At 35.7% G+C, this 19,341-nt stretch overlaps 1 protein-coding gene across 1 annotated transcript in view; it reads left to right on the top strand.

Moving 5' to 3' along the window:
* VAV3 (vav guanine nucleotide exchange factor 3) overlaps nucleotides 1-19,341 on the top strand; it is a 352,245-nt gene that overhangs the window by 307,515 nt on the left and 25,389 nt on the right. Inside the window, exons 21-24 of the mRNA XM_058538664.1 lie at nucleotides 3,801-3,866; nucleotides 8,836-8,870; nucleotides 14,478-14,594; nucleotides 15,162-15,249. Of these exons, the coding sequence (XP_058394647.1) occupies nucleotides 3,801-3,866; nucleotides 8,836-8,870; nucleotides 14,478-14,594; nucleotides 15,162-15,249 (306 nt within the window). The remainder of the gene's footprint in view (nucleotides 1-3,800; nucleotides 3,867-8,835; nucleotides 8,871-14,477; nucleotides 14,595-15,161; nucleotides 15,250-19,341) is intronic.

Genomic DNA, 19,341 nt, shown 5'->3' with positions numbered 1-19,341 from the left:
AAAATTATATGTTCACTCTAGTTTTAGGACATTTCTTATACAACCATGGCCCCTTCCTCTACTGTCAAGGACAGTTTCAGTTTCCATTCATGCCTTTCAGGTGGAACCCTTGATTCTACAAAAGAAGGAAGACAAAAAAGATCGACCAGTCTACACACCTTCAGAAATTATAAAGTTCATTAGAGTGTTTCCTACTTTTCCTTTCGTTGTATCCTTACCACCTTTCTCTCTGTTTCATGCATTGCATTTTCCAACACACATTCCTTATATAAAATATCAGGGATAGGTCAAGCAGTATCACTATAAGAATGTTTTCATAAAGAAACAGGCAGCTTAATGCTTCTTAGTGCATCTGTGTAAAAACAAAGTGATATATTTTATTCTTTTCAATGAAGAAGAATTTAAGGTCATACAACTCATTGACATGGGATTATCATATTGAGAAATACCTCAAATTACACACATTTATTAAGTGCTTACTATGCATCTGGTATTCTGTTATAAACAAATGACTAAGACATTGTCCTGGATCTCAAAGATCTCACAGTCTAGTAGTGGAGAAGACCATGTAAAGTAATAATTACATGTGGCACATGTATTACTAAAAGTATGTGAAGGTGGGATGGGAGAACAGCATGCAATTAAATCTGGATCTGCAGATTGAGGAAGGTTTTATAGATGAGAAGATAGAGGAGGTAATGTGTGAGCTGAGTTTAGGCGGAAGAATAGAGTGGAAGTATCAATCTAGATGAGCAGCCCTGTGTCAATTTTGGTCTGAGGAAATAGGTGCTATTACGTGGGCCAACACACACTGTCACAAAAATCTCACCACTTCTCCTGAACTCTGCATTCCGTAGATGAAGACCTTTTGTTCTTTTTTTGATGAAGAATGGGATTGACAGTTCACCATTCTTATAATAGCCACAATTTTACAATTTGTTGATACATCTTCAAAAATAGTTTTGAAAGACCAGTAGAAAGCTCTCTCTCAGGCCTTTCCTCTGCAAAATAGACTTGTTTCCCTTAGTACACTCTCAGAAGTCTTCCCTTACTTTTTTAAAATAGTCATCCTTGTTCTTTTCTCTTTTGAGCCTCCGTCAGTATATGGTTCCCACCCACACACCCCTATGTTTTGTGCTCAGGTAGCTTTGCAGTGCATTTATGTATAAAGGTCTGGCTAGTCGTATAGTCCCCAAATATCATATTTACTTACTTGTGTCTCAGTGTCATGCTTAAAATAAAGCATCATAAGGCACTCAGTAAATACAGTTGAATAAAGGAAACACTTCATTCCCACATCATAGTCACGGTGCTGTCATCACTCTCTAGTCTCTGATTCTCCTCCCTCCTGGTGGTTCCTTCCTGACTTCCAGTTACACTAATTTCTCTAAGTTTTGTCTTCCATCTTCTCTTTTCATTTTCTTCCATGATAATCTTGCTCCTGTGATTTCAAGTTGCCTGTCTATTTGATTGTCATCTAATCTGTGTTATCTGTTTGGGTGGATTATATAATCATCTCCATCCTTGACTGTTCTGCCAGTCTAACTCCCATAGTCTTCTCTTCCTAAATCTAAGCCACAGGCAAGTCACCAACACTGGAGTTAAATAATGTCTCTAGCACCTGTTCCCTCCTCCAGTCCCTCTTCCTTTACCGTGAGACCTTCCTTACCATGCTCTCTAATGATATTCTCACCTACAAAGTCGTGCCTGTCTACCTTGCTTGCACATTGATTCCAGGTTAATTATTCTAATACATAACCCTTTTACTGAAACCCCATCGCCAATGATAAATTCAGATATTATAGTCAGACTGACTCCTTGCCACTTTTTGGCTTTATTTCCCACTGCCTCCCTTTATGAGTCTTGTGCTTGTAGAGAGAGGTGGTGCAGAGGTCTGCAGTTAGAACAGCCGAATTTGAATTCTGGTTCTGTCACTTGCTAGCTCTGTGATCATGGGCAAATCACTTAACTTTGTGTCTCATTTTCCTCACCTGTAAAATGGGGATAGTAATTCGGCCTACTACAAAGGATCATTGTAAGGACTAAATGAAACGCTCAAAGCAGTGTCTAGCATGCAGTCATGGTTCAGTAAGTATTAGGCATTATTAGACTCCAGTGAAAGGGAACTATTTGCGTTTCCCACGCACATCCTGTAATTTCCTACCCTGTGCTTTTCTCATGTTCTATTTTGCTTTCAGAATGTTTTCCTCCCTTTCCATCTTTGTTTGTTTAAACCCTGCACATTTTACATTCAAGAGCCCCTCGTCCATGTAGCTTTCAGGCAAACCCCCAAATACTCGATCTATCTTTCTAATTCTCATAGCCTCTCCTCTGTACCTCTCTAACAGTATTTAGCCCTTTCAACCTTATAGAAATAAACACATAATTATAGTTATGTTTATACATATCTTTGCTCTGAAAACATGGAGGAAACCAGGAACCATTTTATGAATGTTTGCATTTTCTTCAGTGTGCAGCCAAATTAATATTAGATACTGTATTTGTTGAATAAATGAATGAATATTCCGCTTGTTCACTTACTTTTTCCCTGATAAGCAAGTGCAGTACAATTTTAGAACCTTGCCAAAATGAATGCCTTCTCTTTGCTTGATTACCTAATTGATCTCCCTCTGTCCTAATCCCTCATTTTCCTACCTCAGACCCTTCCCTCCCTTCTGCTCTACGTCCCCTCTGGTTTTTCCACCTCCCTCCTTTTTTTCTTTTTCTTCCTCCTCATCCTTTTCTTTAATTTTGGATTCCTGCTTTTTAAAATTTTCTCTCCAAACTCATAGCCTAGCTCTATGGGCACAAAGGGATACTGCTTCAAGAGGGAGATGTTTTCTGATCATTTTTTGTTACTTTTCTTCGTCAAAAATAATAGAGCGTGTAACATCCATCATAATGCTGTTTACTCATCTGAGGTACTGAGAAGCAAGCAGTTGTTAAATAACAAATAAAAATAGGCCCAATTTCCAGACAAGGAGAAGTAATCTCCCAAGAACTTTTTAATTATATGTTCTGATTGTTGCAGTATGTTTTGAGTATAGTTTGTCTTTCTGGAAAAGGGAAACAATTGTAGGGTTAGTGTCATGAGATTTTTTTTTAAAGAGGAATTTGACCAAGGGTCTCCAAGAACGAATTCTTAACTGTTTTTTGGCCATTTTGTGCTTAGGTTTTCCTTATTCTGTTAATTTCTTTTCTCTTTTATCATTTACAATGCCATTTCGAGTTATAGTCTTTCCTCCAACATCTTAACTGTCCTCTTCTCTTAATCAGTATCCTGTTCCTTTCTTCTAAATCTGAAAATCATCTAAAACATCTTATCATACTATGTTTTCCATTTCCACATGTCTTGAAATGTCTCTTGTCTTGTTGGAAGAACGTTTTCATGAGTTCTGTTAGAGACAACAATAGCAACCATTTAAATCAAATTCCTAATTAATTATGAGCCTGCACAAAACCAAAGGGATCTACTTGTGTTAATGAATATAAGATTGAAAGAAAGTGCTGTTGGTTGAGGGATGTAAAGTTAGCAAAATTGAATGGTAGATTGGAAAGTCGAACTTGAATTTTTATTTTATTACCATGATCTGAAACCACATGAAAGTTAAACAATTTTAACACCTGTCTGCTTATCCTTCCCTTCCTGAGCCTTAGTAAGGTAATACCTAGGACTGGATACAATGTGTAAGTCAGTCTGAGGATCCTGAGTAACCACACTATGTACAAAACATTATGGGATTATCATTTGTGGTAAATTTGTTCTCAACACGGGCATTTTTCTTTTTTTCCTAATTTAGGGTAGAAATTTAGCATCTGGGGAGGTTGGATTTTTTCCAAGTGATACTGTTAAGCCTTGCCCATGTGTAAGTACCAATCTTTTACTTCTTTCTTGTTTTGTTTTGTTTTTGATGCTGTAATTAATTGTGCGAGAATGTACAAAGGATACTGGTCTGGTTGCTCATTAATTTTGTTATTTTCTGGAGGGATCATATTATTTCATATTTGAATGTTCTGGCTTATATTATTAAAATTCAAAAATCATTGTGATTCTATTGTCAGAAAATACTTTAAAATGTTAAGGGAATATATGCAAGAGGCAAATTTGACTTACTAGAATTTACAAAATTAAATTTTCTGCAGAGTTTTAGAAGGAATAAACCAAGCTACAGATTAGATGCATTGTACAAATTTTCCTTTTCCCACTGAGGTGAGAATGATAAGGTCTAATCTATTCCCAGTCACTCTGGGTTACAAAAAGATAGTAGTGTGTTTGAAAGCATGCCAGAAAGCATGCAAGTTCAGATTTCTCAATCAAATCTGTAAACACAGTTTTCAGTGCTCTAGTTTGTCATTACTATTTATTTAATGTTATAATGGCATTTTCTGAAAACGTCAAATATATTAGGTAGACACAGGACAATGAATATTTACTCAGATATTGTTATGGATGAATATAACATAAAATATACTCTCTGGTGCTTTATGAAATTTATAAATTTCTGTTTAGGAGGACATTATTTTGTCATCATAATTTGGTGTTTAGGGTGGATTTTCCTAAAAAGCTTTTAAGTTCTTATCACCAAGTAAATGAAATTTAGTGGAGTTGATGATTTGGGGACAAAAAAAAAAAAAAAAAACCCTCCTTAAACTATCTTGTTACTATATTTCAGTCCATACTTGATTTCAGAATGTAGTCTGTAGAGTAATTAACTCCACTCATTCAAGCTTAATTAATTTCAAAAGCCAAGAGAATCAAAAAGCATTTGCGCTTCTGTTGGTTCTGTGATCTGATGTCACATTTTTTTAATCTTATGTTATAATCTTAAAAAAACATTGAAGTTTCATACCACTCTTATTTAATTAGACAAGCGAAAAGGGTTGTTTAGCTACTTTTCTGTTATTTGCATGAACAAGATTCAGGCTTCCTATACCTAAAGCAGTGATATTTATATGTAGGCAGGTGGCAGGGGATTATGCGTTCTACCATTAAGATGTTTAGGAACCTTAATACATCAAATCAAGAATGTTGGGGCCAGCCCAGTGGCATAGCAGTTACGTTTGCGGTTTCTGCTTCGGTGGCCCGGGGTTCGCAGGTTCAGATCCCAGGCGTGGACCATCACACTGCTTGTCAAGCCACGCTGTGGCAGCATCCCATATAAAGTTGAGGAAGATGGGCACAGATATTAGCCCAGGACCAATTTTGCTCCCTGCCAAAAATAATAATAATAATATTAATAATAATAATAATATTAAGCAAACCAAAGTCCCTGGCTGAATGTAGGTAATTAACATTGGTAGATACTAATTAAATCAGCTCATAGGATCGTATTGAATGGTATTTTGTGACCCAGTAGATTACTAGAAGGAAAAAAAATGTTCAGAATTTTAAGCTGATAAAGAGTTGTAGAGGAATACCTAATTATGGGTAGGACTACCAACTAAGTATGATTGTTTTTATAACTTAAAGTTAATAAATAGCTATTAAAATTCTACTATTGAATGGAATTATATATTCATTTGTTGGTTTTAGGGCAAGTTAGGTGAAGATAAGTGAAAGGAGGGGAGATAGGAGGGGAGGATAGATTGAGGGAGTTTGGGAAGATGGTATCTTTTTTGACCCTGGGACATATTGTTTATCAGGTGTCCCTGGGGAGTGCTGAACACTCCATTCTGAACTTAAAAAGTATTCTTCTGCATATGCTGTGCCAGTCTCCTCAAAAGTTCTGAGGTACGCAGGTAGGAACCTAGAACTGAGGAAAACACAGGAGGAACATAAATGAGACAATTTCATTTCTGGCAGTATGGTGACTGGAGACAGAGTGGAGCCTATGGCACAGGGCAAGCTTGGTTATCTCTCTGTAAATCTACAGAGAGTGAACAAGTGCATGAACAAAAAGAAGAACGACTCATAAAAGAAGATATGCCTGTCTTGGTCTTGGCTTTGTGTTGGAAGGAATAAAGAAAGCAGTATCTCCTAAGAATTCCTAACCTTAGATCCAGAATCACCCAGGCATGGGGGTGGAATTCATACCAGCTCCGTGACCTAAATAATTCTAAACTAGAGATATAATTTTAAATGATTCCATATTGATTGTGCCCCCAGTGCAAATACAAATTCTCTCTGGATTGGAGGTAGGAAATCTTAGAAAGGAAAGAGTCAGAGGGGGAGAAAACCTCAAATTCTGTGTTTAAATTCTGCCCCAGTCTCTGGCTGAGTGGTGCAGTCTCCAAGCAGCTTAGGTTAGGCTAAAAGAACTCAACTGAGAATTCAGCTGCTTCTCACCTAAGGGAGACAGAGTTTGCAGTTGGAGTTCAACCAAGTTAACTGCCTGGTTTAAGAAAAGCCACACTCTTTGTAGGAAAATAACAGAACCCAATGCCTCTACAGCATATCATTCAAATTGTCCAAGATACTATCCAAAATTACTCAATATACAAAGAAGCAGGAAAACGTGAACCATACTCAAAAGAAAAGGTAATCAAAGGAGAATGACCCTGAGATGTCCCAGATGATGGAATTAGCAGGAAAGGATTTTAAAAGTAGCTATAATAACTATGCTCAAGGATATAAAGGAAAATATGTTCATAATGAATACATAGATAGCAGAGAAATAGCAACTATAAAAAAATGGAGATTCTAAAATGTGAAACTTCAATATCTAAAACAATATTGGAGCAGTAAGAATAATGTGCCCAAAGTTTTGAAAGAAAATTACTGTCAACTTAGAAATCTGTCTTTCCTCAATGAGAATGAAATAATGACATTTCTAGTCAAACACAAAAAATTCACTTCTAACTATCCCATCTAACTTTTATAAGATGTACTTCAGGGAGAAGCATATATCTTTTTATATATTATTTTACATGCATGCTTATTCCCAGTAAATTTTTTCTTTTGCTGAGGAAGATTTGCCCTGAGCTAACATCTGTGGCAATCTTCCTCTATTTTTCATGTGGGTTGCCATCGCAGCATGGCCGCCGACGAGTGGTGTAGGTCCGCGCCTGGGAACCAAACCTGGGCCGCCGAAGCAGAGCATGCCAAACTAAACCACTAGGCCACGGGGCCAGCCCCCCAGTAACATATTTTTTAAAACTATGTGTCTATAGCCAAAGTTTAACAATGTAAACTGTCTATGATGAAGACAGAAAAAGGCATTAGGGAAAAATGGTCAAAGAGGAGAATATGCTCAAAGATGAGAGAGTATGCAGAAGAAAATTATCTATAGTCTTGTATATAAAATATCTGTCCAGACAAAGGCCCAAAGTACACATAAAAGAAATGGGAGGCCCCATGGCAAATGGAAAAGGACAGGATCCCACTCTGGTTATGGGGATTATAGCTGAGAAGATAGTCCTGTCTCTTCACACATCAGAATACGCCCACCAAAGAGAGAAAAAGATCCAGAAGGATACATCAAGATGGGACAGCCTCACATATCTGTTTTGCTCTAGAATTTTATGTCACCCTTCATTTTTGTGGATCACCAGCCTTTTCCCAGCCAAGGGAATCCACAGCCAGAATATATTGAAGTTCTTCATCCTCGTCCCTCCTATCTCTCTCTCTCTCTCTTTTTTTTTTTTTTTTGTTCTCCAGGGAGAGAGATTGGTTTAGGAATAAAAATACACTTAAAGAATACAAAGAGGGAAGGAGGAGATATTTTTCCCATCAGATTTTAGAGGCCATATATGTATTATCATCAAAAAGGAAACTGTTGAAATTGATTTCTATTTGTGAAAACAAATGGTATAAGAAAATATTTGCAGGGTTTGCATGGGTATAATTTACTTTCAGTGTTATTTGCTATGTATCAGGATTTTACGTGGTGGTGAAATTAAAAATGTGATCCATAGGGTAAAAATATTTAAATATTAATAATTTTAGAGATGTTCTGACCAGAAAGAACTTTTTTATATGTAACTCTTAACCTGGAAGGTCAAAATAGTAACAGCCTATTTTGAAAACCGACGTAACTAGAGACATATTCACGTTGATCAGACCTCTGTTACAAATGCGGGTAACTATTTTTAATCACCCAATATAAAAAGGCCCAGGACGACCATGGAATGTGTACATCAAAGTCTCAGATGATTCATGAAAAATTTCTGAACACAAGACAAACTGTACGCCCAGTCTTTTCTTAGGAATTTATAAACTTTGTCCCCCTTTACAAGTGTGTATTTTATTTGTTATTTTATGATTATTAGTATACCTTCTTTGGCTTTGTTCCTTTTCTAGTTGCAATCAGCAACTAGAAATTTTCTTTCTTTATTTGCATAGAAAATGCAATGTTTTCCTCTTTTGCAAAGCTCCATAGGAGAAAAGGAAAAAATGAGTATTTCCCATGACTTTTTCATGAATAAAAGGTTTTCTAGTTGGTAGACTTTCAAAATCAGAGTTTAGAATTTGTGTTACAAAATAAGAGTCTGTATCTAGTATATGTTGTTTATTTTGCCAGTTTTCCCGCTGTCTGGGAAGGCAGAGTGCTATTTGGTTTTCTTAACATTTTCATTTTAATTTCCTATGATGGGATTAAAGTGCCTTGATAATAAATACCAAAAGTTACTAATTCATATTTTTCCTGTTATCTCTCCCCTTGGAGGTACAGTGGCAGTAAAATGAATGAAAGAAAGAATGAATTAAAGTGAAATGAGTTATTTTCTACTTATCTGACATATACTATGATTCACTCTGTATAAAATTGCCGATGGATAGTTCCAGGACCGTGCTACTTACAGTTTTATAGAGCTGAGTCAGCCGAACTGAATTAATGATTGATTTCTAAATGCTTCCCTTAAGTAAACTTAATCTATTTTTGCCTTTTTATATCCTAGGTGCCCAAACCAGTAGATTATTCTTGCCAACCCTGGTAAGTATTAAAAATGTTTATGTAGCTAAGTTGAAATACCATACCCTTAGCTCGAGGACACCTTAAACGTGGGGGTAGTAAACCATATTCCATTTCCATTTGTCCTGGATAAAGGTGTTTTCGGAGGCAACAAAAGAACATAATGAATTTATATGTTGCTGACCTTTCCATATCTTTATCAGAGTGTTGTGTGTGTGTGTGTGTGTGCACGTGTGCACACATGTTCACTTGACTGTAAATTCAAGGCTTATAACAGTCACAGAAAGAAATGAGACATAGGCAAATATGTATCTCTTATTTTAGAAAAGTACATTTCATGAAGCAGAGAAAAAAATAAATATGATTCCATTGTCTGAAACTAAAAATTAGCCCAGAAAGGATAGTAGATCCTAAAAATACAATTTACAACATGTATTATAGGAGGAGCAAGATATATCTATATCTAATGTTTATATGGGGCTCACTTACCACTTGTATTATCTAGCATTATCATTAATGGAAACAAGCAAAGTGGATAGTGATTATTATTTTTTAGACATGATGAATTTAAGGGGACAGTGATATCTTCAACAAGAAAAAATCTGTTTAGAATCCAGAATAGTTTTGATAATCATATGATAATAACTAATATATACTGACTACTTACCATGTGTTTAGTATTTTACACATTCTATTTCATTTTGTTTTTCCAACATCTCTATAAGGAAGGTTGTTATTATTATTATTTTTATAGATGAGCAAACAAAGTTTAAGGCCATGCAACTAGAATGTGGTAGAGCCGGGATTCCAAGTTATGCCATCTGTACGTTGCCATACTGCCTGTCAAAGTACAAAACGTGGGCATATTTACTCATTTATATTTGTTTCCCTAAATTTTATGTTTGGCTCCTCTTAGAATGATTTCATCTATTTTCATTTCCTTAATATTGAAGTATATGCATACAAATTAGATATTAGAATATCTCATTTGTATACATATCCTGAGAGTATATAGTACTATCAGTTTGCAAGTGTAGATAACACTTGAGTTGTCTGATATTTTTTAAATATCCTGATTATTTTCTGATACATAACCAAAGCATGGAAAATGCCAGGTTACTGAAGGAATACATTGTCCAAAGTATGGGATTCCTCTCCCCATCAGCCCCCGCGCTCTCCCTCCGCAGTCACATCTGCCGTCCGTAGGCACTATCTGCTGTCTCACGTCTCTCCCTGGGCTTCAGCACTGAGCTTGCTGAAGAAATTGTAGGAGGTTTGTAATAGAATCTTTGCTACATTTTTACCTGCTTCAGGACAAATTTGAAATCTTAGTTTCCGTGGAATTAAAAATCATGATCCTGACAGGAGCTAAATTTGGAGAATAGTGCTGATAGCATGGATAATCCCACTGGAAAACATCAAGAACTGGTAGAATCATGAGAATGTGATGATTAGTTTCCTTCTCTTTTCTTTTACCATTTTTCATGTAACTGGGCATAATAGTTATAAGGGTAATGATTTTGGAGGTAAATACTAATGCCACAAACTGCATGGATTTTATGAAATAAACTGATAAGGTACCTGGGAACCATTCAGGACACGGGAGATTAGCTTTTAAATTCTTTGTTATAAAATGCACCCTTGCCAATATGTAAAATTCTATTGAAAATATGAGCAGTTAGAATAGTATTTTTCCTAACGATAAAAAATCAAGGTGTTATGATGAGGGAAAAGTCTTGAAAATAGGAAGAAATAAAGACATTTCATAGTAGAATTTTAAAATTACTTTTTTTTTCCCTTGAGTAACTTAAACAGTTTATTCACACTAAGGGGGCAGTTTCATGTGAAATGCCTTCTGCCAGGGAACAAAATGGTCTACTATACCACAAAATGGAACCTTCAGTTTAGAAATACTAAACTGTTTAGAGAAAATTATGCTGAATGATGACATGTGGGTCTCAAGTCATTGAGAAGTTGGATATCTCCACCTGTATTATCTCTTCATTATTTCCACATTTAAGAACAAGTGGTTCCCACTAGGTAAACTTTGTCTCTTATATAGGCCATGAAATAAAACAAAAAATCAAGATGATTATCTTCAGCAATCTAGATTTTGGGGTGTTAGGAAGGCAGGGATGAGGCAAGGGGCTGAAAACTGGGGAACTGTCTGAAAATCTGTATGAAGAACAGGAGATGGATGCTGAGGTCCCTCCCCCGTCCTCCAAGTAGTCAGGCAACTTACTTTTTCCTACCTTAGCAGACTTTGGAGTTAGAAGTATATTATGTGGAAAAATTGAGCCATATAGAGCCTAGACTTGGAAAGACCAGGCCCAGAAGAGACTGGGGAAATGCCACACTGAAAACAGAGGAGTCAAATTAAGAAAAGTCTCTATACTGAAGGGCAGTGATCTCCAGTTCCTTCGTATAGCTCAATTCCAATACTGTGGCAGCTGGGTGTCACACACACAGACTACCCTCTCCTTGCATCTAGACAGGAATTTGGAACACTTTTCTCTAAAGAAACTGAATAGACTCAGAGTAAAAAACCTAAAATCCTAGCATTTGGGTGTTATCCAGCCCCACTGTCAGGTTCTTGCCAAATGATCAGGTTTCTACCCAAGGGCCTACCTTGGTGCCCACACACATGGAGCTTCCAGTCAATTCTTGAATGCCTTCTTCTTAAATATGAACAGGCAACAAAGAGTAACTAGACATTTGAGAAAAGCCTTGAACTAGAGAACAAATAAAATAAACGGGAAAAAAACTTGAAGAAAATACAGACATTAGAATGAGCAGAAGATTTTTTTTAAAGCCTTTAATTTATATTCTCAAAATTAAGGGATGATAATACATCCATGGAAGTGAGCTGGATGTTTTATAAAAGGAACAATCAGAAAACAGGAAAGAGCTCTTCCAGATTAAGTATTGAATAGAGGAGTTAGAAAATAAAGTTAAGCAAATCTTCCAGAAATCAAAGAGATAGATAATATGGGAGAAAAGATAGGGAAATCAGACAATCAACACAAGAAATTCAGCATTCAACTAGTAAGAACTCCAGAAAGAGAAAACTGAGAGCAGCAATTATCAAAAAAATAATACAAAAATTTCTTAGAACTGAAGGATATGTGGCTCTAAATCAGAGGTGCTACTGAGAGCCCAGGACAATGTTGAACTAAAAAGTGCAACACATAACCAAAAGGCACATTATCACGAAATTTGCAATATAGGGAATACAGAAAGAATCTGAAAGTTTCTGGGGAGGAAAAAAAATAGATCACCTACATAGAATCAGAACTCAGAATGACATTGAATTGAAAGTTAGAAGACAATGGAGCAATACCTTCAAATTCGAGAGGTAAAATAATTTCTCGCCTAGAATTCTATACCCATCGAAGTTCTAAATTAAGTATTGTTAAGTAAAATAAAAATATTTTCATAGATGTGAGGCCTTCTGAGTATTATATCCCATGTATCCATTTGTAGGAAGCTGATGGATGAGCTAGTAAATCAAGAAAGAGGGAGACAGAATCCAGGAATTGGGAGCAAAGGGACATCCCAGGACGACAGTAATTCAGCAGGCTTAGAGGGCAAGGAGTATTGATTGGACCAAGAAGGTAGAGGGCTCAGGAGAAATAAATGTCTCCATAGAAGAAAATGAACAGGTACAGTTCCTGGTGTTGAAAAATGTATTATTGAGGAGTTTATAGTTCTCTTGGAGAATTTGGAAAGAATTTGTGATAGAGACAAAGAAGGCTGAGCAAACAAAAACTTGACGAATTATTTTTTGGATGTCAAGTGTTCTTTGAACGTGACAATATGACAAAACTGGGCCAGACGATGGCTTGACTTTGTAGGGGTTATAGAAAGAAGAGTGAGGAGCAGCACTATAAATGAATGAGCATAAGTGGAGAAAAAATTATTTTCCTTTCTGACATCTAAAATTGATAAATTGAGTTCTTGTATTTTAATCATGTTATTTATAAATATACAAGTAGAAATGAGAAAAACATAGATAAAATACTTGAAATGGGACTTGGGGTAGAAGATGGGGTAATGCTACTTTTTCATTATAATTATTATAGTATTATAATATATTTAAAATAAATATAGTATTATATAAAATATAAAATAAAATATAGTATTATAACTATTTAAAAAATTGACTTTTAAAACTATATTTATATGTTACTTTGATAAAAATGCATATACTATACTAATTATGATAAGCACCATGAAGGAAAATAGGAATACTGTAATGAGAATAATGGATTGGAGAGTGCAAGATGCAGGATGACATTCTTTAGAGGGGATGATCAGAAAAGACCTCTCTCTAAACCTGAATAATGAGAAGGAATGTGTGTTGATAGAGAGTGTTTTCCAAACAAGAATACAGTCTATGAGAAGACTCTAAGATCAAAAGGAGCTTGGTGAATTCCTGGACCTGAAAGAACACTGGAGACTGGTGAAGAAGGGGATTATAAGAGATAAGATTGAAGAGGAAGGTGTGAGTCAGACCATACTAGGTACTCATAGTTCATGGGTTATCATAACTGCGCTTTTAACCCAAGGTACCATCTGCATAAAATGCCCTTAGCTCTTCTATCTTGGGGGAAACCTCACATGTCCTCCTTCAACAAACTTTTGTTGAATGCCTACTGTGTATATTTTAAATAAATATCTAGTGTAGGTTAAAGGTGAGTATTTACACTGAGTTACATAAATCTACATATGAATCAGAGAATTTTCTGGAATATTAATTCATGAATTAATAGCTATTCATGAATAGCTTTGAAAGAGAGCCTATCTAAACATAAAATTTTGCCTTTAACTTTTATTCCCCAAAATCGCATATATTTTTCCAGGAAATGCTAAGCCTGTATGTGATGTGAAGGGTCACTAAAGAATGTTTTAACATTGAATTTGGGCCTTTTATTATTATTGTTAATGGAATTTGGGTATGTTTCAGGCCAACGTAGTTTAGGAAGAATTGAATTCTGGTTTTGAAAAATATCTATCTTTTAAAAATATATTTTACTCACGGCTGCTAATTTCTTAGGAAAATTGGTTTTGAAAATTATGGACTACAGGAATTAATCTTATATCCAAAAAATAATTTTTAAAAAATAATGTAAATTGTTACTGGAGTTTTCTGAAAAAGATGCTCAAAGGAGGTTTCATTTCATGGTGTACATAGAAAAGGTGAAGTTTTGTGGAGGGGTGTGTGTGTGTGTGTACATGTGTGTGTACGTATCTGTGTGTGTCTTATGCAGGGTAATCCCTCCTTACAAGTCTTTTTCCTTCTTGGCTCTAAACTCACTGCAACTCGCTTTCTACCTCAATACCTACTGACTCCTCTCTTTGTCCCATTTATTTATTTGATAAGTATTTTCTGGGTGCCTACTGTGTATTAGGCATTGTTCACTTTACTGTTAGCTTTGTAGAGCATTTGTATTTGGATGGATTAAGGACTTTTTCCTGCATTTTTTTTGAAGCTGTGTAGTTAGTTAGTATAGAAGTAAAAACAGCTCAAATCTGACGCTAAATTAAAATCCTGACAGATACTTATTTTTAGCCTCTGTTCTCTTCCAGGTACATTAGCCAAATTTTCTGTGTCGTTGTTTCTTACAGGTATGCTGGAGCGATGGAAAGATTGCAGGCAGAAACTGAACTTATTAATAGAGTGAATAGTACTTACCTTGTGAGGCACAGGACCAAAGAATCAGGAGAATATGCAATCAGCATTAAGTAAGTAGGACAAGTACTTTTACAGAAATAGATTTCCTGTTTTCATAATTGCATAGACCATCTGACATGTATAACACTGAAGCTGAAAACCAATGTTCTAATTGCAGTAGAAATAATGCATCTATCCAGACAGTTCATTAATACTTGAAAATATCTGTTAGAAAAACAGTATTAAGTGTTATAGGCTGCTAATTGGCATAATTAGATTTCTATCATGACATTGTATTTTGGTGACTTGATGTGTGTATGTTTCTAGTAAATTCTAAGAGTATAAATTACTGGATTTTGTTTTGTTTTTCTATACTCTCAAACTGAACTTACTAAATAAATTGGGCATAACTATTGGTCAAATCTAACTCCCCCCTTCTCACTTTAAATATTGGTTATATCTTCAACCAATCTAGTAAATATATTTTGTTAATTAGCTGTCACCAGTGTATTGGCATAGTTATATGTTTTGTCTTCAGAATTAATTCCTATAATGTTATTGGGGCATGCCCTCTGGTAATTATTGATTTCTACTGATTAAAAACACATTTATATTCATAAGTTATTCATTGCCCACAGGTACAATAATGAAGCAAAGCACATCAAGATTTTAACAAGAGATGGCTTTTTTCACATTGCAGAAAATAGAAAATTTAAAAGTTTAATGGTAAGCATTGATTAGTTCTTTTCCATCTGTGGTCCTTATTTTTCTCTTATTAGAAAGGTCAGTTTAATTCTATAGTTTTTTGGAAATTTTACTCACTGAAAAGTTGTTCAGAGAGAATCATACTATAATTTTGCGGCAGCATCCTGAAAATTCTAAGAACTCCAATTGTTTTATATTGCCCTAGTCGTATTTTTCAGTGTAAACTAGGTTTGCATGTTTTAGATAATATTTCAGAGCCTACACTCTGTATGACTCTTAGACTAATAGACAAATTCAAATACAATCAACTTTAGTTATTTTTTGTGAATTTTGCCTTGTGTTTGAATGACACACAGCAAATTTTTAGTGTGCATCTCTTTTCTCCTCTTTCTGCGTCTGCCTCTATCTCTTCGTTCAGGCAGAGGAAGGTATTTTAATTTATAGCATAAAAAGCTGTAATTGGTAAAATGCCTCTCACATTTAGGTTCATTTCATAAAAAATGCAATAAAATGTTAGATGGAAAAGTTTTTGTTTTTTCTGCTATTTTAAATTATCTGTGCTATGGCTGTCCTTCATTACCTTGAACAATTGAAGATTAACAAGGTGACATTTTTACCACACAGCAACTGATATTTCATGGTAATTTTATATTTAAATTGAAATAGTATGTTGTTACCAAGTTGCTTCAAATGAGCAAAGATTATTTTATTAATTCCTACAATTTTAAAAATTGCAGCTTAATAATTTTATCAGTGTATAACAATATTATGTATATATCATATAAATAGTGCATTTATGTCATGATATATGCATTGTTGACAGTAAGAAAAAGTTCATATTTCTCAAAAACAGTCTCAAGTCTGTTTGTCAAGTTTGAGAGAGTTTCTTGAGATAATGAAGAATTTAGATAAGGAACGTAAGATGCATTTGTAGCACTCTGCTAAGTACTTTGAGTTACATTGGGAAGGACCACTCATTTATTGAACCGTCAGTCAAAAGATACATCCTGCATCCTTCCGGAAAACATCTCAAAGCACTTTGCAGATGTTAACATTAAAGTTAAAACTGAATGTAAGAGAGCCTTAGGAAAGGCCAGCTTGAAAGCCTTATCTAAAAATTTAGAACTGCTTCAAGACAGGGATTAATGTTTTAAAGAAACTGAAGCATCTTGAGTTGAAAGAAAAGTTAAGAAAAGCTCTCTGGACATAAATATGACATCCTGATTCAAAAGCTAAGGATGGGCAGCAAGATCATGTTCTGGAAAATGTAAACTCAAGTTGGTAACCAAGAGCCAGGCATCCTCCCTGCTGGAGGTGTCTTACGTTCTGTTGGAACAAGCAGACTGTGCAGAGAGAGAAGTGGGCCTGAGCATTCTCCCTAAAATGAAAACCTAGGAAGGAGGTGGCAAGTGGATGCACAAATAATGAATGGCAGCCCTAACTGAGACATGATAAAAGCATGCACGGGGGGTCTCCACTTCCCTGCAAGACACAGCAGCTTTAGCTTTCACCTGCAGAACTTCCGTGGATGGTAATAAGGCTGCTCCACAGTATCACAGTTAGTATGAGACTTAAAAAAAATGCTATGGGGCCGAAGATGACTGCCAGCCTTGCCCACTTTAAAAGGAACAAAAGGAACTCCCATCAGAGGAGACAAGCAAAGAGGATGAAAGGAATAGTCACTGGAAAGGGCCGATCAATTCAGCTTTGTGTCACCTGGGTTCAAGGACGTTCTTCAGCAGCTGAGGTTAGATGTGAAAAGCCAGTAAATACTGCGTGACCTGGATTAGTGGACATAGATCTTTGAGCTGCTATCTGCATATAAAGCTATGATTATAGTAAAAGCAATAGAGACCCAGAATTCAAATAATTTGTATCAGAGAGTGGTGAAAATTTCTGCAATGTTGTTCTGGAAAGGGAATTCTTGTCATAGAGCTAAAATAAGCTCCCCTTATATAGTAGGTGTAAAATATCAGAAATGCCATTGCTAGAGATGCGTGCATCTGTTTTTTCCTCCACATCTGGGGATCTTTTGTAAGGGAACTTGTCACACAGTGGGTTAGAGGGAGGGAATTAAGAGTTAATAGCAAAACTACAATGAAACTGAAAACATTAGCACAAGGATATAATTATAAAAAGCAAGACAAGGAGCTGAAAAATCAGTCTTAGAAAAATACTTTCGTCCGGTTTAGTAAATAAGTGGAAAAATTGCTGAAGAGACAGCTGAACTATTCTGGAGCTGCCCCTCCTCTTTGTTCCTGTTCCTTTGTTTAACAAATTTATATGGAGTCCTGACTATGTGAAATCACGGTGTTTTGGCAGAATTCAAAAAAAGACTCCACTGTTCTAAAAAAGCTTTCAAATTAGTAAATCCGTTTGTACCAAGAACCTCACAATAGTGCTGTCCTTTGAACCTAAGCTAGGAAATGCCACATGGATACTTGTCAGAAGGAATGGCTTCTACTTCAGTCACCAGCCCCTTTGGAGGGAGATAGAGGGTTAACAGGCGTCTTTGCCTTCACTCTGGCAATGTAGGGGCTTCTCTAAACCTGCATCATACAACTTCAAGGAGTCACTTTTTATCATGTTGCTGTAAAGTAACACAATTCCCAGTGTAAGTACGGAGTGGTCTGTGGATTTGAGTTGTTTCTCAAGAATAGTTCGGGATCCTCCCATTACGGGTGGTAAACTTATAGCCTTCTGCTTATGAAACTCATTAGGGCTTGGAATTAAATTTTAATTCGGAAAGGATGTAAAACACAAGCAAACTCCAGAACTTGTTTTGAGTTAGCCAGTTTCTCAAAGAGAAGATTAGCCTTAGGGGGTTATGACCTAACCTTTTTCCCTTGGGTCTCAATAGCTTGACTAATCAAAATCTTTGTGTTTCTTAGTCATTAAATTCAAATTCTAAATGAATTTCTTTATCCAGATTACAAGGCATTAATTTTGTTCTAATTTTCATGTATGCCAGACAATCCATGTCCAAATGCTGTTTATAAATCATCTCCATTGCCTGTTTCCTTGGTAATTGGAATGATGCTCTCACTCATTATTTTTCAGAGAGACTTGAATTGTTGACACTGCTGTGTCAGTGTGAGATAAGGAAAGCTTAGCGATTTCTTTTGTTTAAAGTCTTCTTATTTACTTGTAGTACCTGAAGGTCAATGACTGCTAAAGCAGGGGTGGATTAGACTAAAATACAGAAAGCATCAACGCATAAATTGGAAAAGATCCACGGTGGGCACTATTTAATTCTACCCAGTTAGAAACATGTAGGAAAATTTACTCTCATAAGACTGTAAAAATGGAACTCAAATACCTTCCATGCTTAGCGAAGTGAGAAAAGGGTATTTTGCAGCTTACCAAGCCACATGACCTTAGGCCTTGGAAAAGTCATTATTCTCCCATAACATTTGGAGGTGGGTAGATATTAAATGATCACCACGTCCTCTTCAGTATGATAATTCTATGGTTTCTAGCCAACTTCACATAAACTTTAATTCATACTAATTCATAATATAATGCATAAAATTCATATTACTTATAATAAAATTACATTGAAGTTCCAAGTTTCTGGTTTATAATTAAGGTTTATTTTCATATTTTACTCAGTTTAAATAATAAGACTAAGAAAACAACTCTTTGATATCATTTGCATCAGCAACACAAAATATATATGTGTACAGTTCTTCTAGAGACCTTACAAAATTTTGCCTTTTATTTTAAAAAAAAATTAAATAGTAGCCCAGCCCCATGACATAGTGGTTGAGTTTGGCACACTCTGCTTTGGTGGCCCAGGTTTGCAGGTTCGGATCCCGGGCATGGACCTACATCACTCGTCAGCCATGCTGAGGCGGCAACCCACATATAAAATAGAGGAAGATTGGCACAGATGTTAGCTCAGGGCTAATCTTCCTTAAGCAAAAAATAAAAGAGGAAGATTGGCAACAGGTGTTAGCTCAGGGCAAATCTTCCTCACACAAAAAAAATAAAGGTAAATAGTAATATTGGTCTCTAAGTAGAATTTAATTCCATACTTTGCCTTTACAAACCATGTTAAAAATCACTATAATACAAATGCCATACTGTGATCATTGAAGCTATTTTGAGGAT

This window comes from Diceros bicornis, chromosome 4, assembly GCF_020826845.1.
Source record: "Diceros bicornis minor isolate mBicDic1 chromosome 4, mDicBic1.mat.cur, whole genome shotgun sequence".
Lineage (NCBI taxonomy): Eukaryota > Metazoa > Chordata > Mammalia > Perissodactyla > Rhinocerotidae > Diceros > Diceros bicornis.
This window is presented reverse-complemented; position numbering and strand designations above follow the sequence as displayed.